This window comes from Cupressus sempervirens, chromosome 10 (genome assembly GCF_028749045.1).
Source record: "Cupressus sempervirens isolate cs-2001-9-10 chromosome 10, ASM2874904v1, whole genome shotgun sequence".
In the NCBI taxonomy this organism is placed as follows: Eukaryota; Viridiplantae; Streptophyta; class Pinopsida; order Cupressales; family Cupressaceae; genus Cupressus; species Cupressus sempervirens.
The window spans coordinates 821109656-821132215 of record NC_143127.1 but is presented as its reverse complement, the minus strand read 5'-3'; the positions used below and the strand labels follow the sequence as shown (position 1 = coordinate 821132215).

At 38.5% G+C, this 22560-nt stretch overlaps 1 protein-coding gene across 1 annotated transcript in view; it reads left to right on the top strand.

Annotated features, from left to right (window-relative positions):
* LOC149536469 (uncharacterized) overlaps positions 1-19109 on the top strand; it is a 39210-nt gene extending 20101 nt beyond the window's left edge. The window contains exons 2-6 of the mRNA XM_089805469.1: positions 17189-17316; positions 17410-17496; positions 17933-18082; positions 18279-18476; positions 18582-19109. Coding sequence (XP_089661595.1) covers positions 17189-17316; positions 17410-17496; positions 17933-18082; positions 18279-18476; positions 18582-18719 — 701 coding nt within the window. The 3' untranslated portion in view covers positions 18720-19109. The remainder of the gene's footprint in view (positions 1-17188; positions 17317-17409; positions 17497-17932; positions 18083-18278; positions 18477-18581) is intronic.
* The last annotated feature ends 3451 nt before the right edge of the window (positions 19110-22560 follow it).

Sequence of the window (22560 nt, the reverse complement as noted above, 5' to 3'; positions counted from 1 at the left end):
TACATAAAATTCATCATGCTCTAGATGTTGTAAAATTTGATCTTTTAATTTGAAATTTATAATAACCATTGCGGAAATGTGTCTCTTTCTGCTTAAGGCATCTGCCACTTTGTTTTCTTTGCCCTTGATGTAACTAATGTCAAACTCATATTCTGCTAGAAATTTTAGCAATCTCCTTTGTCTAGTATTAAGGTTGGGTTGGGTAAAAATGTATTTTAGGCCATGGTGATCGGATCAAAGATGGAAAGGTTTCCCAATCAAGTAATGTCTCCACATTTGGAGGGCATATACTATAGCTGCTAATACCAAATCATGGGGGGCATAATTCTGCTCGTAATTCTTCAATTTCCTTGACTCATATGCAATTACCTACTCATCCTACATTAGTACTCCTTCAACTCCTTCCTTTGATTCATCTGTTATGACTACAAGTTTCTTTTGTGGATTGTGTACTCTTAGTATGGGTGCAATAGTTAACTTTTCTTTCAAACATTCAAAAGCTGATTGACATTTTTCAATCCATACAAACTTCCTTCCCTTTCTCTGAAGTGATGTGATCGGATAAGCTATCTTGGAAAAATTTCTGACAAACTTCCTATAGAACCCTACCAATCCTATGAAACTTATAACTTCTGTCACATTTTTAGGTATAGGTCATTCCTTAATTGCCTTGATTTTTGATGGATTTACAGCTATTCCTTGAGCTGATATAATATGATGAGGGCACAACCCAAGACAAAATGATCACAATAGGAAAAGGGGAATATTATTATCAAAAGCGATATGCTATTACATTCAGTACAATGAAAACAGACTCAATGACGTGCTTTGGGGGCTTACAATGTTGTTTGATTCTGGAGAAAAACACTCCTCATAGTACCTTCCCCCAAACTCCACCAAAACTGCTTTACAATGCCAGAAATGACCTTATGTAGCCCGAATTAGGTTTAGGATTAGGAATACATTTTAGAATATGCCATTTGACATCCAATGCCAAAATAGAAGGTTCTAGAAAACATGTTAGAAGTCGGTGCAAAATTAGAAGAATCCAGAAATGGTAGTCCAACTTCCGGGAGGCAAAACTTTTGATCCGGGACTCCAATTGACGAACTGTTTACATTTTCAAAAAGCTCTCGAGTGCTCTATAGCTCTATGAACAAATTTTCTTATCCTCTATTTTGTGGGCCTGTACGAGGCTGTTTAGTGCCTCAAATCTGACTTTGAAGCACTCTTAGGGGGTCTCCAGGCAACTTAAAACTGCAATAACTTTCAAACCGTAAAGCCTTTTGACCTAATTCTTTTTTTGGAGTGCTTTAAATTACAATTATAATCATCCCTCCAACTTACACCCTGTAACTCATCATAATTATGGCTCAATTACAAAATAATCTATTTTCTGCATTGGCACATATCCCAAGGTGCTCAAAAACACAAACCCAAAAAACCAATAGTGGAATTATGAGAGTTGGAATCTCCATTTGACGCAAATGGGTATCCAGAAATAAAATACGTTAAATAGAAATTAAAACTAAGCATATTTTTGGGTGATACAAGATTGCCCTTACACTACTAGATGCTCTTGCATCGGACACCCAGGGTAAATTGAAAAGTGGCTCTGTCACTTTATAGTTGGTAGAGGAAAACCCAAATGGGAAACCTCTGCCACAGATATCCAAGTTGAATCTTCCATTGGTCGTCCTTTCCATTTCACTAGGTAGTCTTCATACTGCATGTTTTTGGTACTCCGACCAACACGCCTATCCAAAATTTCTTCAATCTCTTCCTTCTCAGAAGTAGGAATTGGACATGGCTCCAACACCAACTCCTCTATACCATCATTATGATATTTTGTTAAGTCTGCAATATTGAAAATAGGAGAAATGTGAATCCCATATGGCAACTCGACCTCATATGCATTTCTTGAATCATGTTTTTTCAAAATTTTGCAAGGACCAAATTTCTTCATCTTTAGCTTGTTGTAGGTACCCACTGGAAATCATTGCTTCCTCAAGTATACCATAACCAGATCCCCAACTGGAACTCCTTATGTCTCCTCTTTTGATCTGCTCTAGCCTTATACTACAGGTTCATCTTGGCAATATGTGCATGTACCTCATGTAGGTTCTTAACATGTTCAGCAAAATCTTTTGCCTCAGCACTTGTCCTCTCTCCTTGCTCCATCTTCCACAGCTCTAGTGCAGTCCTTGGACCACTCCCATACACAATTTGGAATGGTGATTTACCAGTACTCCTATTCACAAAATTATCGTAAACAAATTCTGCTTGTGGTAGAATCAAATCCCATCCCTTGGGTTGATAGAGTCCAATATTTTGACTAAATCCCTTGGTTGTTTGACATACTCGACAACTCTGCACAAACTTCTTCACATCTTGTGACAATTGAGGCCAAAAATAATGTTCACTAATAATGGCAATGGTCTTATCTCGACCAAAGTGTCCTGCCATCCCTCCACTGTGTTTCTCCTTGATCAAGTTCTCCCTCATGGAACTCCTTGGAATACACAATTGATTGCCCTTGAACAACATACCATCTTGAATCAAGTAATCTAGCCACTTGGTCATGTCTAGAGTAATAGGTTCTTTACAAGCCTTCCAAGCCTCTGCGAAGTCAGGATCCTAAGGCTACAGATTCTTGAGTTCATCAAACCCAACCACTTCAACCTGTATTTCTGTCAGTGACAACTGTCTCCTACTTAATGCATCTGCAACCCTATTAGACCTTCCGCTTCTATGTTTCAATATAAATGTATAACTTTGCATGAACTCTACCCATTTCAAATGTCTCTAATTCAATTTACCTTGGCTATTTAGATACTGTAATGCCTGATGATTAGTATACAAGACGAATTCTTTTGGCAACAAATAATACCTCCATTTCTTTAAGGCCTAAATTATTGCATAGAACTCCTGATCATAAACAAAATACTTCTTCTTTGCATCATTCAATTTTTCACTAAAATAGGCAATAGGCTTGCCTTCTTGGCTCAACACAGCCCTAATAGCACTGCCACTAGCATCGCAATCCACCTGGAACAATTTGTTGAAATCAGGAAGTGTCAACACAGGTTTCTTTGTCACCTTCTTCTTCAGCAATTCAAAACTTCTTACTGCTCCTATAGTTCGCTTGAACTCTTTTCTATCCCCTCTCATTGTCTCAGTCAGGGGTGGACATATACTACTCAAATTCCTAATGAACTTCTTGTAAAAACTAGCTAGACCATGGAATGACCTCACCTTAGTGGCAGACCTTGGAGTAGGCCATTCCAAGATGACCTTCACCTTCGCTGGGTCCATTTTGAGACCTTCAATTGATACAACAAACCCCAAACAGACTAACTCCCTTTTGACAAAGCTATACTTTTTCAAATTAATCAACAATTTCTCTTCCCTCAACCTTTCAAGGACACTACGAATGTGCAATAAATGTTCATCCAAGACTTACTAAAAATCAAAATATCATCCAAATAGACAATAACAAATTTTCCCAAAAATTTCTTTCGTACCTCATTTATAAGCCGCATGAAGGTGCTTGGTGCATTGGTCAGTCCAAAGGGCATGACTAACCACTCATATAGACCCTCCTTGGTCTTGAATGCAGTCTTCCACTCATCTCCCTCTTGTATCCATATCTGGTGATAGGCACTCTTGAGATCTATCTTTGTGAAGTACTGAGCTCCACTCAAATAGTCCATAAGATCATCCATTCTTGGAAAAGGAAACTAGTACTTGATGGGTATTTTATTTATAGCCCGAGAGTCTGTACACATTCTCCACTCTCCATCATTTAGTGCTAGTACTGCAGGTACTGCACATGGACTCAGACTCTCTCGAATTAAACCTTTCCTCAACAACTTTTGAACTTGTCTATTTAGCTCCTTAGTGACAGTAGGAGTCATCCTATGAGCAGCCTTATTAGGAAAACTAGCTCCAAGGACTAAATCTATTTGATGACTGATTTTCCTTATTGGCGACAACCCTTCTGGAACATTATCAGAGATGACATCTCTATACTCAATAGACTTGAAACTTCAAGTGGAACTTCACTGCTAGCTTCCTTATTCTTTCTAGGAATTAAAACATAAGACGTGTTGATGTTTCATGGCATCCAAAAATTTTCTTCCATCAACAAGACATACCCTAGCACTATTGCATACCTTTTCACCCTCCTTTATCAAGGGTTTTAATTTGTGGCGAACTCCATCCTTTGTCAGAGAGTATGTATTTGCATGACCATCATGTATAGTATGCCTATCAAATTGCCACGACCTTCCCAACAATAAATGGAAGACATCCATTGGGATGATGTCATAGAGAGCCTCATCACGGTAACTCCCAATCTTGAACTTTACCAAACATTGCTCACTAACAAGGACCTTATGATCATCTTGTACCCAAGCAATCCGATAGGGATGGGGGTGTTTCTCCCTCTTGAGCTTTAGCTTTGAGACCATTTCCTCTAACACCAAGTTGTTAGTGCTCCCACCATCAACAATCACATCACAACATTTACCCTTACACTTGCACCTAGTACGAAACAAACTCCTCCTTTGGCCAAGTTCAGTCTCACCGCTTAGCAAGACCCTTTCATTAACTAGAACCTCTCCTCTTTCTGCATCCTCTGGATTCGATGGCTGTACATTATCATCCACATAAGCAACCCTTGCTTGACCATCAACGCTCCTATCTGTCCTTCTTTGGCGTTGAGGGCATTTGTAGGCATGATGACCTTCTTCATTGTAATGAAAATAGGTACCATGGAAGCCTCCTCTTCGTGAACCTTGTCCACGTCCTCTACCTCTTCCTCTCTGATCTCCAAAGTTTTGATCACGGGAGCGGTTGAAACTCTCGTTCCTTTGGTTTCGGTTGGTACCCACATCTTCATTTTTCTTCTGGTTCTTATTTTGGGCTCCAAATGACCTGCCACCGCCCCTTCCTCCTTGACTGCGCCCTCTTTGCCTTCCATCAAACTTTTGGTTTAACTTCTCCTCAACTTGCAAGGCAAATTGGTATGCCTCTTTAATGGTAGTCATTCTAACTAGACTTAACTCCTCCTGAATGCTAGGTCTTAACCCATTAAGGTAACGGGCAACCTTCTCCTTGTTTGCTTTTGCATGCCCCACCCTAATAAGGACTCGGTAAAACTCCTCTGTGTATTCTTGGACAGATTTTTCCACTTGCTTTAACCCTTGCATCTTCTTGAACAAATCAAGCGCATAGTCAACAGGAATGAACTACTTCTTTAGTTTGTCCACCATGCAATCCCATCTTGTGATTTTCTCCTTTCCTCTTCTATTTCTTTCCAATTGAATCTCTTGCCACCAAATTTTGGCATGGCCTTTCATTTTGGCCTTCGCAAACTTAACCCTCAATTAAGTTTGCAAATGGGGTTGCAAGCTTCGGGTTTAACCATGGGGAAACTCCATAGTTAAGCACGCTTAGGCTGGAGTAGTACTTGGATGGGTGACCTCCCGGGAAGGCCCGGTGCTTCACTCCTGTGAGCATCACCTAGATCCAATGAGTGCTAAGTGTTCCATTTATTCTCATGAGAGATGGATTCATATTGAATCACTACTCATGAAACATGGGTCAATGAGTTTGACTCAAAAATCACACAGTTAAAATCTTGATAGCAATATCACAATTTGACTTGCTGTGGAAATTATCTCCTACTTATCAAACTTAACCCTATCAGGGTCCTCGATATCCTCATACTCAAAATATTCCTCTAGCTCATTGATCCAGTCGATCAACTCATCCGAGTTTAGATTTCCCAAAAACATGTTGACATCAATTTTAGGTCTTTTTCCCAGCTTGGCAATGGCCCTAAAAAGCTTCTCCTCTGCTTGGTTTAGGACTTCTCCGTCTCCTTCCCCTTCCTGCACAATATTTCCTTCTTCATTTTCCTCCTCACTTTGGTCGCCTATGGCAATATGCATCCCTTAATGGATCTCCTCTTTCAATGCCTGAACTTGTCTTTGGAGGGCTCTAACCTCAGGGGGAACAACTCCGGCCCTTCCACCATGCTCCTTTCATGGAGGCATCTTCTTGCTATATCAAAATCCACAACCACACAATCTTGGAGCAAACTGCCTCACAATCGGCGCTCTGTCTACACACTTAGGAAAACTTGCTCTGATACCACTTGATGAGGACACAACCCAAGACAAAATGAACACAATAGGAAAAGGGGAATATTATTATCAAAAGTGATATGCTATTACATTCAATACAATGAAAACAGACTCAATGACATGCCCTGAGGACTTACAATGTTGTCTGATTTTGGAGAAAAACACTTCTCACAGTACCTTCCCCCAAATTCTACCAAAACTGCGTTTACAATGCCAAAAATGACCTTAAGTATATTGAATTAGGTTTAGGGTTAGAAATACATTTTAGAATATGCCATTTGGCATCCACCGCCAAAACTAAAGGTTCTAGAAAACATGTCAGAAGTCGGTGCAAAATTAGAAGAGTCCAAAAATGGTAGTCCAACTTTTGAGAGTCATAACTTTTGATCCAAGACTCCGATTGATGAACCGTTTACATTTTCGGAAAGCTCTCCAAGCGCTTTATAGTTTTACGGACAGCTTTTCTTGTCCCCTATTTTGCGGGCCCGTACAAGGCCGTTTAGTGCCTCAAATTTGACTTTGAAGCACTCTTAGGGGGTCTCCAGGGAACTTAAAACTGCAATAACTTTCAAATCGTGAAACTTTTTGACCTGATTCTTTTTCTGGAGTGCTTTAAATTACAAGTATAATCATCCCTCCAACTTACTCCCTCCAACTCATCATAATTATGGCTCAATTACAAAATAACCTATTTTCTGCATTGGCACATATCCCAAGGTGCTAAAAAACACTAACCTAAAAAACCAATAGTGGAACTATGAGAGTTGGAATCTCCATTTGACCCAAATGGGTATCCAGAAATAAAAACACATTAAACAAACACAAAAACTAAGCATATTTTTGGGTGATACAGGATTGCCCTTACACCACTAGATGCTCCTGCATCATAATATGTCCTAAATACTGAATTTCCTTTTGATAGAAAGTGCACTTAGACAATTTTCATATAATTTATGTTCTTTTACTCTTTGCAAAACCTTTTCTAGATGCTCTTGATATTCCTTCTCATTTTTCGAATAAATTAGGATATCGTCTATAAAAACCAGTACAAATATATCTAAACAATCTTGAGATATGTTATTCATCAAATTCATAAAAGCTGCTGGTGCATTGGTTAACCCCAAAGATAACATTGTGAATTCATAATGCCCATACCTAGTTCTAAATGCAATTTTGTGAATATCTTTATCTTTAATACGAAGCTGGTGATATCCTGACCTCAAATCAATTTTTGAAAATACTGTAGCGCCTTTCATTTGATCAAAGAGGTCGTCAATTCTAGGAAGTGGGCATTGGTTCTTGATTGTAACCTTATTGAGCATTCTATAATCTATACATAATCTCATAGTTTCGTTTCCTCCTTCTTCCTAACAAATAATATTGAAGCTCCCCATGGTGAAACACTAGGCTAGATCAGTTTTTTATTTAGCATATCCTGCAATTGTAATTTCAACTCCATTAATTCTGTGGTTGTCATCCTGTAAGGGGCTCGAGAAATTGGTTTTGCTCCTGGTGTTAATTCTATAGTGAAGTCAAAAACTCGTGATGGAGGTAACCCAGGAAGTTCGTCAAGAAATACATCTTGATATTTCTTTAGATAAGGTACTTCCTTTCAAAGGTATCCTTCAAATTTCCTTCATTTCATGTGAGGCATCCCTCAAATCTTCAATCCTTACTGCAAAGATCTCACAACCTTTTCTTCCACATTTCTTAAGTTGCATGGCGGATATCTGTTTTGATTTAATTTCATGTATAACCCCTTTTATGTTTACCGGTTTGCCTTGGTCATCCAAACAATCTACAATTTTAGCAAGAAAATCAGCCTTGGCCTTATGCTCGTTGAGCCAATTAATGCCTATAATAATGTCGTGAGACCCAAGTGGTGCTACATATAATTTCAATTTGGTGGAGAAATTTGGAAAATCAACTTGAGCCTCAAACAAACACTACTCTACCTTAGCCCTTGACTGGTTTGCATACTCGATTGTCCATGGTTTTGCCATAAAACTAGATCTCTTTGGAAATTTACTTAATAATTTACGTGATATAAAACATTCAAAAGCTCTAGTATCAATTAAGATGGAAATAGGGTTCCCGTAGATCTTACTCAAAGTTTCGATCGGGTCTATTTGTTGTTCTGCTTGTCGATTGTCAAGGGCTGCGTGGATCCTTTGTTGATAAAAATGTTGTTGTGGAAGGAGTGGCCAGTGCAGCTGATTGGTATTGATCTTAACAGGGCATTTATTAGCATAATGATCTCCTCCACAAGTGAAACATCTTGAAGGTGGCCCCTTCTTTTCACTGTCCTTGTTACTCTTATTTGTATTTAAATTACTTTTGAAATCCTTGGTTCCATTCCTTTTCGGTTCTGGCTTGTTAAATTTATAATCCTTAAACGGTTTCTTCAGAAATCTAGCCTCTGCACCATCTGTATTCCAGTTTGTTTTTCTTTTATTATCCCGAATGGAATCATCTCTCTTGATTTTATATTCCTATCTAACAGCCTTTTCTAGGGCTTCTTCCATGGTTCGAGGAGTGAGAACATCAACTGCCCCTCCGATTCTATTGTTCAATCCCATGATGAATTTCCTCACCTTCAAGTTTCTATCTTGTTGGTACAGTAGTACATGCTTCAGTAATCGGATGAATTTCTCCTAGTACTTATGTACAGTCATATCTTCTTGTTTAAGATTTTGGAAATCCAACAACTTTTGGTCATAAAACGTTTGGGTTAACCAACGGTTCCTAAAAATGGTTACAAACTTTTCCTTTGTAATCTCAATGGTTTTAATGTTTAGTTCAACCTTGGTGTTTCCCCACCATGCAGCAACTTCTCCGGTAAACTGATATATTCCCCAAACTAGCTTTGAGGTTTTGAAAAGTTCCTAATTTCAAAGTACTGTTCCATTTCGGTTAACCAGGCCTCTGCATCCTCTCTGGATTCAGAACTAGCAAATTTGGGTGGGTTGATGTTCTTAATATCTGCGGACAGGTAACTCACTATTTCTTGTTTCTTTTGTTTTTCGGTTTGGGTGGGTGAAGCTTGAGAGGTTTTCTTGTTGTGTTCAGAGACTTCTGTTTCTATTTTGGGAGGAGGCGAGGATTGCATTTCCTCTTGGTTCTGCCCCATCTGGGCTGCCATCTCATTCATTTTTTTTCCATATTATCCAACTTCAGTTGCGGTTCTTGCAAAATCTGAAGTAATAAATCAGTGGATGATTGTGGGTTATTTTCATGAACCATGTCATGACCTGCAATGTTCTCATTGCTGCTCATTTTGTTTGTTTACTGGTTTAATTTGGAAATTTGTAAGATTCTTATGTCAATTGGTTATATATATATATATATATATATATATATATATATATATATATATATATATATATATATATATATATATATATATATATATATATATATATATATATATATATATATATATATATATATATATATATATATATTTTTTTTTTTTTAAAGCATGCTTTCAACAAATTAAAAAGATTCCGAGTGGATATAGCACATGAATAAACCAATTTTTTTAATCAACTTTAATATTTCTATGCTGCATTTACAACAACCTTTATTTACAAAAATTTCCTCTTCTAAGGATGTTTACATTATGGAATCTAAATATTTAGCATTCAGTTCAGTTTTAGATTTGTACATATCCCGCACTATCCAAGATCTATGGAAGTGTATAAGAGAATTGGCCTGGCGAGCATTCCAATTTTGAATTAGTTTGTTTCTATATGCTGCTTTACTAGTAGGAGTCCATCTGACTCTTTCCTTCTTCATTCGCTGCAAACCTTGTTTTAAGGTTACATTGTCTTAAGGCATGGAACAACAAGTGTAATCGTAGTTTAGCATGTTCTTTATTAGGTACAAAAAGATGGGATGTCGTGCCTTCTTGCGAGTTGTTTTATGTACTTGCATCCTATACATTTATTCTAAGAATTTTCAGGTTTACTAGAAAGTAGTGTGCCCTAGGCTCAGTGTCGAACCCAGCGCTCTGATACCATATGTAACAAATGGATTACGACCATCATCAATAAATAGTTAGACAAACTTTTTCGTAGAGTACAACGGCTATATTTGATTACCTCTTTCACTTGACTATGAAGAAAATCCATTTAATTCAACGACTATAATAAGTTTAAATTAGGTCAAAATTTGGGATGTAACACTCTTCTTCCTCAAAATTTGTTTCTTCTGCTTCATCTTCTTCCACATCATCTCCTTTCCCTTTAGTCAATAGTAGAGTAGAACTTGTTTGCCTTAATTTTGCTATCCTCTTCTTTCCTTTGTTAATTGCTTGAGGAAGCTTAATTTCAAGTTCTATCCTCGCCTTGGCTTCATCATAAGTACCAAAATATGTGGCCTTGGGATTCACAGGTTCATTCAGCAATGTCTTAATGATATCTTTTGTGTCATCAATGTTAACCTCATAGGTTAGAGGCTTAATCCACACTACTCTAGGTCTCACTGCTTGAATGTACACTTTGTCACAGTCTACCATGAAACAAATATCATCCTTGTAGTCTTCTACAGGTTTCTTTGGTATTCTATATCTGTTATTCATCTTTTCCTTGAATGAATCAAAATAATTGTCCATGATACTAACAAACTTTTCACCCATCTCTGATACATATTCATTAATTTGATATAAAACTAGTACATTTTTCCTCCATACAACTGAACCTTTAAAAGGGAAGAATTTTTGCACATAGAAGAATAAATAAGTTAAGAGTGAACCAAACTTACACGGATTGTTTTCGGAAGTTTTGATGCTCTCCATGTTCTTGTTGAACTGATTCAACATTAACACGACAAGGTCTAAGGACATGTTCTTCACTACCTTGAGAGCCAGATCAATTGCCTCACATGACTCACTGTTGAGACGACTGGAGCTGTAGATCTTGTGAGTGATCACATGAATTCCAAATTTTAGCTCCATGTTAGTTACATTGCTGATCTTCATTCCTCTTCAATACCACTCGGCAAGAGTCTTGTTTTCCAATTCTACCCGAATTAGGGTTTTGGTAGACTTGGCTTTGTTCAACATTGGGAGCCCTATGATTCTATGAATCATTTTCGTTGTGATTTGAATAGACTGCTCCAACCATAACTGCCCATTGTGTATACGACTGAGGATAAATCTTATCCATTTTATTTGAAAATCTTGGGACATATGTGGAATGTGTGTTAAACCCTTGGTCTCCAAATGTTGATGCTCGAGTTTCAACACACCATTCACACATAACTTCTCCAGAGTCTCATCCATCTCTAGGGTTCCAAGTTCTTGTATCGAACAGTGAAAATATGAACGAATATCATGAATAAGTAATACCTTGGGTGGAATCTGTGATTAAGCTCTAGTTGGGTCAAGCGCTTCTGCAATTGCCGGGCTCAACTTGAAGTCTAGTGCCTTCCAATTGACTCCTCGAACCAACATCTCAGGTCCTTTCCTGGTTTTGCTGCTGGAAGACACCATGCTTGGTAGGGTTTATGAAAACACAAAAATCTTCAACAACAAACATACAAATTTTGCTTGGAAGCACAAAAATCGCTCTTTGCAAATAGCTCTCGAAAATTCACAGTGAAAAATGAATTCAATTTCCTTCCTTTTAACAATTTTCACTTTTCAAATGCCATAAATGCTTGGTATGTTCGGTCATTCAGTGACAGACTGTCTTCCACTCGTTTCAACCTTAATGCTCAGTAGAGTCATTCATAGCTCGGTATCCACACAATGTTTCAGTGTATCCTGAACTTGCTCGGTAGAGTCTTGCGACTCGACCGAGCTTGGTAAGGTCTTGAATTTCCGCAATCACTTGGTGATCCCTTTGCATCTTAAATGCTGATATGGATCTCTTCTAGTGGGTTGGAACTGATGTGAGATTTCTGCTTCAGAGTCTTAGTTCCAGTCATTCCATAGGGATTTCAAGTTGAGATGCTTGAGTCACCCAACTCTTGAGTGACATCTGTTTCATGACTCGTACTTGTATTCTGCTACGAACCATTACACCAAAACCCCAAGGTGCTAGTGAAGGCCACCCTCTAGGATCATAACATCCCACCACGCTCTGCAGTCCAGATTCTGGCTCGGATGTGCACCCATACAGTGGGCCCTTCCTTGGCCGTATGAGCCGCGGACAAACACTGCAATGCCGGTGTTGCCACCCACTCTGAGACTCGAACCTGGGTGGAGGCTTTGATACCACATGGTATGAACCATTGCACCAAAACCTTGAGGTGCTAGTGAAGGCCGCCCACCAAGATCATAACACATTCTCAGAAGATTTAGGTATCCATTGCTGCTTCATTTGCTTTCTGATATTGTTAGCTTTGATTTTCTTTTTATCTTCAATTGTTCCAGTGTTCATACAATTCTCGGCAAGATGTCCAAGTTCTGTACAATTAAAACATCTTCTAGTGGTGTCTCTTTTCCTCATGTGATATTTCACACAATTTGCTCCAATGTGCCCAAATTCTCCACTGTAATGGCATCTACACCATGTGTTGTAGTCCCATTCGAATATAACTTTCACATCTGTTTTGCTGGATTCAAAATCTTAGTTTTGCATTCAGAAGATTTGTGTCCTTGCTTCTTGCAATTGTGACATTTACCTTCAAACTTAGGTTTCTCCTTGCATTCACTTGCTCTATGTCCATTCTTATTGCAATTGTAACACTTTCCATTGAATTTTGCTTTACCATTACTCCAACATTTGTTTGATGTATGACCTAACTTACTACAATGATTGCAAGTAGGTCTTTGATTCTTTTGAGCTTCTTACTTGGATGATTCACCTTCTTCTGCGTATCCTATTCCTGCTTTTCCTTTCTATCTGTATTGACTTTGCTCATTCAACTGATTAATGCTTTCTTGAGATTTTATCATCCTCTTATTGGTTTGCTTCTTAGTGTTTAGATCATTTTGTAATCTTTCATTCTCTGATCTTAGATTCATGAGTTCTTCATTTGCATTGGTGAGCTGATCAATGAAGTATGTTTGCTGAAGGGATAGATGCTGAATTTCATTGTTCTTTTCTTCTATCTCTTCTTTGGCTTTGTCTTTTTCTTCCACGACTTCACGTAATCTTACTCACTGGATTTCTTGTTCTCTTTTCAGCTTTCTAACTTCTTCTTGAAGATTGAAATTCTTTTCAAGTAGATCTTTGATTGATTCATCAGCTTCATCTAAGTTTCTTTCAGGACATATATCTTCAATTCTTTCTTCAGTGTAGAGATTGTCATTCATTTGTACTGCAAGATCTTTCCTTCTTTTCAATGATTGAGAGAGTTGCTCCTTTGCTTTCTTTAGATGCCCAATAGCTAATTCAAGATCCAACTTTTCATCGTTGTAAGAAATGATAAGATTGAGCAAGGAACGAGAAACAATCCAAGTAAGTTAAGTGTGAAACAATGTTACCATGAGATAAGCAAAATCCAAGAGCATACACCAAGATGGTTCAACAATGGAGACAAGGATTTATAAGGGGAAAGCAAAGAAAACCCCTTGTGAGTATTATGAATGAAGGCAAATGCCTAGAGAAGAGAGAGAGAGAGTGCTGGAGCAAAATAGCTCAATACAATAACATCAAAGTGATAAGAGTGTAGAAGAAAGAAGGAGGAGCATCTTTATGTAGAGATGAGAAAGGAGTTGCATGTGTAACTCCCATTTCTATGAATGCCACATTCATAATAGGTGTGTGCAAAGTGTCACAATCCTCTTAAGGAGGATAAACTAAATTCCTTAATAAAGGAATAAAAAAAAGTTGTCCTTACATGTGGAATAAAGGACAAACAATGACATGTCCTTCACATGTGTACAATAGGACAAACTACATTTAGGGATCCTTGGAATATCCCAATTAATACATCCAAGGGAAGATTAACCTTTCTAACAATCGTCAATAGCCTTATCTAGCTTGTATACCTCCATTGCCTCTGATCTTTGCTCAAGTTGTTAAACTTCGTTTCTGAGAACCACAATGCTCTAATACCAATTGTTGGAAATGTGAGGTAGGCTAGGTTACTGAGAGGGAATGGGTGAATCAGGAACCAATAAAACTTTAACTTAATTTACCAATTAATCCTTCATATAATATTATGATCCAATTGCATGAAAGAATGAAAATGGTAGAATATTCATAACACTTTGACACAAGATATGGTGACCCAGACACCTTCCAAATAGAAAGTAAAACTGGGGTGGGGATGATACTCACAAGCTTTAGTACTTTAGTATAAAGTTGGCCGGTTAAGGTTTACAATTGATCACTTCTGATGATCTGCCCTGTTAAGAGCAACGAGGACTGCTAGGTCCGCCTTGTGAAAGGATTTACAAAACATACAATGAAGTATGCACTCGGTAAAGAGATTTGATAAAGACTATTAAGTCTACCCGGTTAAAGGATTTAGCTGATACACCTGTTAGGATGAACGAGTGGCTGCTCTCTGATCTGCAGCTCTAATTTACTAGTTGGGATTCCTTTGAAATGTAACAATCACCTTGCTGTGATAGATTAATCTTTGCTGCCCCTTGTACTACTTGTAGCCTTCACAATTCGCACTTTAGCTCTCTATATTTGCATCATACTTTCTTCTATATCATATTTGGATGTGATACAATACATTACATATATATCAATCCAAATCATAACTCATCACCATCAGCTACAACATAGGTTTCCATTAAGATCACAAAGTCGGCTCAATTGCTGGCACTCGGGTTCTGTAGACAAACTCAGTGAGATTCTAATACTCGGCAACCATTGTCAACACTCGACATCGTCATGCACTTGGTAGATGTAGAAGCTCTGTTCATTCTAATCACTTCCAAGTAGCTTGAACTCGGTCAGCACTTGTGTGACTCGGTGAGTACTGTGAAACTCGGCATATAAACTCAATCACTTGGTTGAAACTCCTTGACTCAGTCAATAGAAACACTTTGAGCTTGGTATAAACTGAATCACTTGGTTAACACTCCTTGATTCAGTCAACACTAGATTCACATCACTGATACTATAAGCTCGGTAGATACTGGAGACCATGGTTGACACTGTGTAACTCGGTTAATACTGTGAAGTTCGGTTAGCACTATCACTGATCAACTCGGTAAATACTACTCGGCATGAACTGCATACTGATTCTGGAACTCGGTAGCAACTATAGAACTCGGTAGTACCTAGATTACTCGGTTAACACTACAAATTGCAAGATAAGCTCGGTAGCAGCTTAACCAATTGACTATGTGTGAGTCACTAATAAACAAACTTGACCATAATGTCAATAGTAAGATGCAGTAATACTTATCGTTGAACAAAAAGATAATTCAAAGGTTGACACATTAGAATGCAAAGCCTTTGACAGACTGAAATCTTTGTTTTTTTTGGTTGTTTGGCTGCAAGTTCTTAGACAGTGAACCTGGAAATTTGATTTTCAAGTAGATAAAACCTTTGTCTATGGGACTGATAGAAGGTGTATGAATTGATTATTGGACATTATTGTGTCATTGGCTTTTCTATAAAGAAAAAAATATTTTCTCTAGTGTGTTGAGCATTGAGCATGAAAAAATTGATCACTCTTTGCTCTTGGAGAAAGTATACTGTGCTAGTTCAATTTGAGGGTTTCCATTGATTCCACAATATTGGAAAGTGAATATAATTTTTCTACTTGTGTCCATTTATAAACATATGTTGGTAAATATAGACTCTATTGAAAATTTGCCTAGCAATTTTATTTTCAGAATAGGTATATTCCCCTAGTAAACTATCTGCCTCAAACATATCAAGCCAAATTTGCAGTGTTACATGGGGATGCGTCCTGGCCCCCAGACCCCCGCGTTCCCGAGACAGAGACGTCCTTGGGATGGGGATGGGGATGGGATGTCCTCCCAGCACAGCCCAAGCACCACCCTGGCTTTGCTGGAATGCTGGGACAACATGACGTCCCTGGAATGGCGTTGTTTTGACTGTCGAGGGGACAAAATGGCACAGCATCCTTGAGAGAGGTCAACAAGCTCAGATCTGTGCACAAAAACATTAAATATGTTGAATTTGCCCACAGACCTTTGCTTTCAAATTTAAAGCAAAAGGCATAGTTGATGGGGAAATCACATCGAATCAAGTTGATGTTATATACCCACTTAATTGAGTTCCAATGAGGAGGAGGAGTTTTCTGTGAGGGATGATTAGAGGTCACACTTCACTGCATTTTGATATTTTGTACTTGTTTTGATGTCATGCACTCATTGTAATCATTTTTATGATATGTTTGATATAATAGAAATCTTCCATTTGCTGATTTGTCAAATTAAAATTTACCATAAAAGTTTTCTGGATGCTAAAAATACCCACACAATCGAATCTAGAAAACCTGTATGGTAATTCTAATGGATTGTGGAAATCTGATATCTGAAATTAAAATGTATTTAGTCTTCTATCGTTCTATTGATATTCAATGTTCAGGACTTTAGTATTTGCAATCTTGCTATTTTACTTCTTATACACCTTTTCATAACAAGCATTTCGAGTACCATATGTATAGTATATAGTATATACAGCATTTCCACCAACCCCCCACTGCCTACCTCCCTCCCCAACTCTCCGACATCTCCAAACTTAGGCCCTTTGTAACCCACATCCCAGAAATCCATCCGGACGTCCCCCTGACCCCTATACCCGATGGGCTGTGGAAGACTGCAAATTTGATAACATGTGTGATTGTAGATTTACTAATCTGAGACTTAAGGCATGCAAATCAAGTAGCATATAAAGGAAATCCATAAGTGAGAAATATGAAATTTTATGCACAGATTAACTTTGTGTTTCTTCTAGATATTCCCTTGATAAGGGCGTGATAAATCAGATTTTTGTTGAGACGTCACTGACGTAAGTTACCATGAGTGCTAGCACCTACTATCCATTCCTCACAGTTGTGGTTCATAAGTTCATTCATTTTCCTTACCGGTAGAATAAAACCCACATTTATCTAGTTACCAGCATTTGAATGGTACTCTTATCATTTAGGCAATCCAGCCAGACAATGGAGAGCACCTTATGCAAGATCAAGACCTGGAGTGGTTATGCAAGCAGAAAAGACTGTCACCTTTTCATCTGACATCAGAACTGATATTCCTCTTTACGAGCTTCCTCAGGTATCTTTAATTATTATCTACAGGTAAAATTTGAGCTTCAAACCTATTTTTGTATACTTTTGCCCTGCATAACATTTTTCACTTTATCTTCAGGTTTCTTTTGATGAATATTTGAGTGATAGGACAAGAGTATTTCAAGCAATATTCCCAGACAAAAGGAGGAGTGAGAGGCTAAATGATGTAAGAGATTTCTACTCGAATTGATTTCAAATGCTATGGAAAGAATTTGTATTCTAACAGTATTTTTAATTATTCGAATGTTCAAATCAATTCTATAATTCACCGTTGCTTTCTTGTAAACTTAAAGAAGAGACTGTGCTCTGTTGAATGTCACCTTGGGTCGCTTCCTGTTGTTCACTTTTGATTGTACTCTTTTTTATTTAAGTCATTGCAGCTTAATATTTTCTGACTCCATCCTAGTGTAGTTATGTTTTTCTGTGATAGGTAAGCATACAACCATCTGTGTGGCTATTTCCATAACTACCTCTAGAGGATTCTATGTTACCTAACAATATATTATCTTCAGATTTTAATCTTCTCTCCAACCAAAATCTCTCTGATAGTTGATGTTATTGATTTCTCCAGTTGGTCTAAGAGGACGGGTGTCTCATTGCAGGATGAATGGCGAATTCATATGTTGCCTATTGAATTCCTTTTTGTGTCTGCATATCCAGTTATTGATATGAGTATTGTTCTAAAAGAATCAGGACAAGGATTTCCTGACGGTATTGCGCAAAGTGTTAAAAAAGTCATAACCTTGGATGCTGTAAGTATTGCATGCTGAACTAGTTGTGCAACTATTAATACTACAACTCAAGTAGACACTGTTTGTGTTGCTGTTTATGGCATAGTTTTTCCATGCCCCAGTTGATGAGTATTTAGTATTTACTATTTGTTGAGTGCATCACAACTTCTGGCAGCTTTATTATATGTTTAATTGATCCTGAGAAGCATTTGCTCAGAAAAGATGGGATCTTCGAGGATTGGATTATATTTTGAAACCATCAGACTTTGAACTTGGAGTTCGTGGGTTTCTTTACTCGGAGAAATATGGAGTTGCATCAAGATTAAAGGCACAGATGGAGATGAACATTAGCTTTGTATTGCCTCCAGCACTTGCTATGGTTCCAGAAGATGTTCTCAAAGGCATTGGTCATTCGGTATGCATATAGTGTAGAACTCTAAAGGGTCTAAACATACACTCTTAAAAACATTTTTGTCCTGTAGGTAGCTCAATAATATTTTAACAACTCAATATGTTGCAGCTTCTGCTTCGACTGCTGGAGAACATGAAGCAGAAAGTCAACAGCAAACTTCTTGCTGATTACAAAGAATATGCAACACAGCAAACAAAACACAGTCAGGCATGGAGAGATGGAAAACCCATAACGACAGCACTATAAGAATGCTATGACTAATTGAAAGCCGAAGATAGACTATAGAATTGTGGTCTGATTTTTCTTCGAACACAGCACGATCTTATACATTTTAATTTGTATATGACTTCTCTTATGCAGAAGCGCAACTGTAGAATCATGTATAACTAATGTTTGTATGGGGTTTGTGGCTCAAACCTCACAGAGAGTGCTTCCTTTGGTGGGTTTGATACCTTGAAAATCAAATGTTATTGATTTATTGATATTGGTTTTTGGAAATTGAAATGACTCTTTTTACCTTGGATCCTCAAAGGAGATCGTTTGGAATACCCACTGATGTGATGGAAGCAGCATCTCAAATTCCTGTAAATGCAATTTGAAATTTTATTAAAAATCTAAATGAGATCTTTTTGTTTAGTTAGTCTTTGTTCTTTTTGTGTGTGCATTTCGATGATATACTATTCTGTGCTGCTTAAGTATTTGTGATAAACTTTTAGTATGTTTTTATGAGCCCAAAATAAGGCAGTTTCCTGGTTTCCAACTTATCTGTTCATAACCTAGTATTGCATGGTAAAATTTCTGAGTGATGCAGGACCTAGCAAGCACCAATAATCAACTCCCTATATCTCTTCATTCACCCCATTCACATAGAATAAACATAAAATTGGTATGACTTCAACTGTATGCTGTGAAAAATAATTTAATAACCTAGCTTTACAGAAAACACCTTGTAATTAATAAATGTCAGCCTGAGAGCACCATAGATCCAAGGGAGATGCTATTCTGAACTAGAAGATTGCATATTTGAATATTTGTAGAGTGGACAATACCAGAGAAATCACTGACTATCACTAACATTTCTAAAGAAAAATTCTTAGGAGGGGAATGATTATTATATTATGTGCCTAACACACTCAGAAGATTAATGTCCAATTTTTATACGTCATAAAAAATTAATCCGACCTTTAGCAACTCCTACGAGCCATTTCCTCATTGAGTAGTTGTAAAAACGGATGGCAGTACCAATGAAAAAATCTACCTACAAAGCTATTTCAGCTGAAGCTTTTCTATAAAAAATGTTTTCCAGTTTGTTGATTGGATGCTTCCCAAACTTGGGACTTGGCTTCACAACATAGGCCAGAGTAACAAGATTGCAGTACCAAAAATGTGCCAGAGGAAGATATCTCTTAAGTCAGCTAAGAGCATAAGAAATTCCTCCCAGATCTACCAAACACCGTCAAACATTACAATTTACAACAGGATAGCAAATACGATTGGCATATGATGAAAATCAGACAGCTAGACAAATATGGGACATTGTTATAGTTTTTGTACATATTAACACCATAAGGAGGGATTACGACTGAATAGTGTTTACCGTACTGGTAAAGAAATCAAGGCATACAGACAATGGAACAGAATAGCAGAATTATATTCGCCTATGCCAGACATACATTATGCTTCATAAGATGAGTAATAGAAGATAGAAGATGATTTACAATGATTCTAGACAGGATATAAATACTATCCGCCGAACCTTCCCGGAGGAGTCCGTCGGCCACAAACATTATGTCTGCTACAAACTATTTACCCGTCAGTTACAAAATACAAAACATTGACGACAATCCTTCCGTCGGCTACAAAAACACTAAGGGGACCATCCAGTCGGTTGACACCATCCCCCCTAAAAAGAAAAGTCGTCTCTTGACGACTAACAAAATATCTGAGACAATTTAACAAACAAAATACATTAACGGACTAATGACAACAAGATAAATCTGCTTTTGACACATCACTATCACCTTCGTCCCGTGCCTGTAGCCTCTACTAACACAACACTACCTCCTTGATGAAGCTGACCTTGATAGCCACTTGTACTGCTTTCTCTGTTTTCAATTCCTCGGTACCTTGAGCCAAGTGTCGCTGCACTGCCTCCAACTGGATGATTAGCTCCTCCCGAGCTCTCTATGCATCCTCCAAGACAACTTCCCGGCCAACACCTACTCCCAGTGCCTCTGGTACACAGAAAGTTCATGCCCACAACAACTTCAACTCTTCTCAACTGGTCAGACTTCCATGATTGATATCCGCAACGACTGGGGGCCAAATTAGCACTTCGCAACCCACACAGAAATGCACGAAACACACCATTTTTATCATTTTCTACCGATTCTACACTCTTTCTGGCAACCACTGATGCGTCCCCTTCCCTTTGGTATCCTCCGTTATTCATTCTGAGCAAGCTTGATTTGTCAATGTTTTTTTTTTTTAAAAAAAAATTTTAATAGCTTCCTGTCACCTTCCTTCTGCCGAAGAAGAGGTTTGGACGTGGCTGGCTAAATCCACACAAACATTCATTTTATGCTCAGTAATCAATGAAATTCCCTCTGTTACTTCGTTACTCCACGGCAGGGGAGAGAGCTTTCGTGGGGAAGAGTATGGATCCCACGAAAAGACACGCTTGGCAGAAGAATGTTATCTGCAGAAGGTCGCCCGTGGGAGATACGAAACACTCTGCGGCAAATTTATAATACTGCCGGCCAGTGAAGAATTCCACAGAGAAAGAGAGAAGGGTGTAGGAAATAAGGCAAAAAATTATTCCACGGCAGATCAAACAAGGAGGAGAGACAACCCGCATGGAACTCAGAGTGCGGCAGTGAGTTAAAGGAGGGAATCGAACACGAGCTTCCGAGCCTGAAAACGGCGTGAATAACCTGCAGAAAGAGGACCTCCGGACAGGCTGCTGCGGACAGGTGCCCACGGAAGAGGTCCGCGGAGCACCTCCTGCGGATGAGGTCTGCGGAACACCTCTTGCGGAGGCTTTTTTTTTTCAATTTTTTTTTTTTAACAAAAATAAAATAAATAAAAAATAGCGCCTCAATTTTGCCTCCAGGCGTCGCCATTCTGCAACGATGACAACAAGGGAATCATCTGATCATTCTATGATGGTGACGGCAATGGCCTCTTCTTGGCACGGTAGGATCCATTGACTGCATGAGGTACCTCTTGCCCGTCCAACGTCCCCAACTTTATCCTCGATTGTCACCGACCTCCCGGATCTGATATGGTCTAACCCATCTTGCTTTAAACTATTTCGGTTTGACTTCATTCCGACCGTCGTACTTGAGTACCAACTGCCCCGGCGGAAACTTGTTGAGTTTGAGATGTTTGTCATGCCAGGCCTTACGTCTGTTTTGTGTCACCTCCGTTGCCCACTGTGCTTGCAGTCGTCGCACATCTAACTTATTTCCTTGCTGTCGGCACCCTTCAACCAATTTTATGGTGCGATGCATTCTTTTCTTCTTGTGCGGTCCGTTCATCGTGTACCGGATGATGGAATTTTTCTTTTTTCTGGGTTTGTATTGTTATGTTCTTCCCTTCTTCAGCTGTAACCTCCTTTGTGTCATCTGCTTCTCTGTATTCCTCTGGACACTCATTTTCCTCCTTTTTCTCACCTTCATCGACCCTTAGCATATTACAACTCGGAAAGAGTTTGTAGTCTTCTATTTGCCAATGGTAAAGGCCATTCACTGAGTCTAGGTCGTCGTCATTCAATCCTCTGTCTAGTCTCAACATTCCTTCTTCGTCCGGTTCCATTCTCCTCTTTTCTTCGTCGTCATTTCTTTCGTCGTCACTGTCGCCTTCACCTTCTGAGTCTGATGATGCTGCCTCCTCACCTACCATTTGTGTGTGTAGGTCAATTATGAATCTTTTGCCTCCGCGCTCCATCAATAGGGTATTTCGTTTCCAATCATGTTTTACTTTTGCTTGCACCAACCAATCCCGTCCCAGAATAGCATCATATCCTTTTCTTTTCAATGGAATGACTACGAAATCCAATAAAATGGTTGCGTACCAATGGTTACCG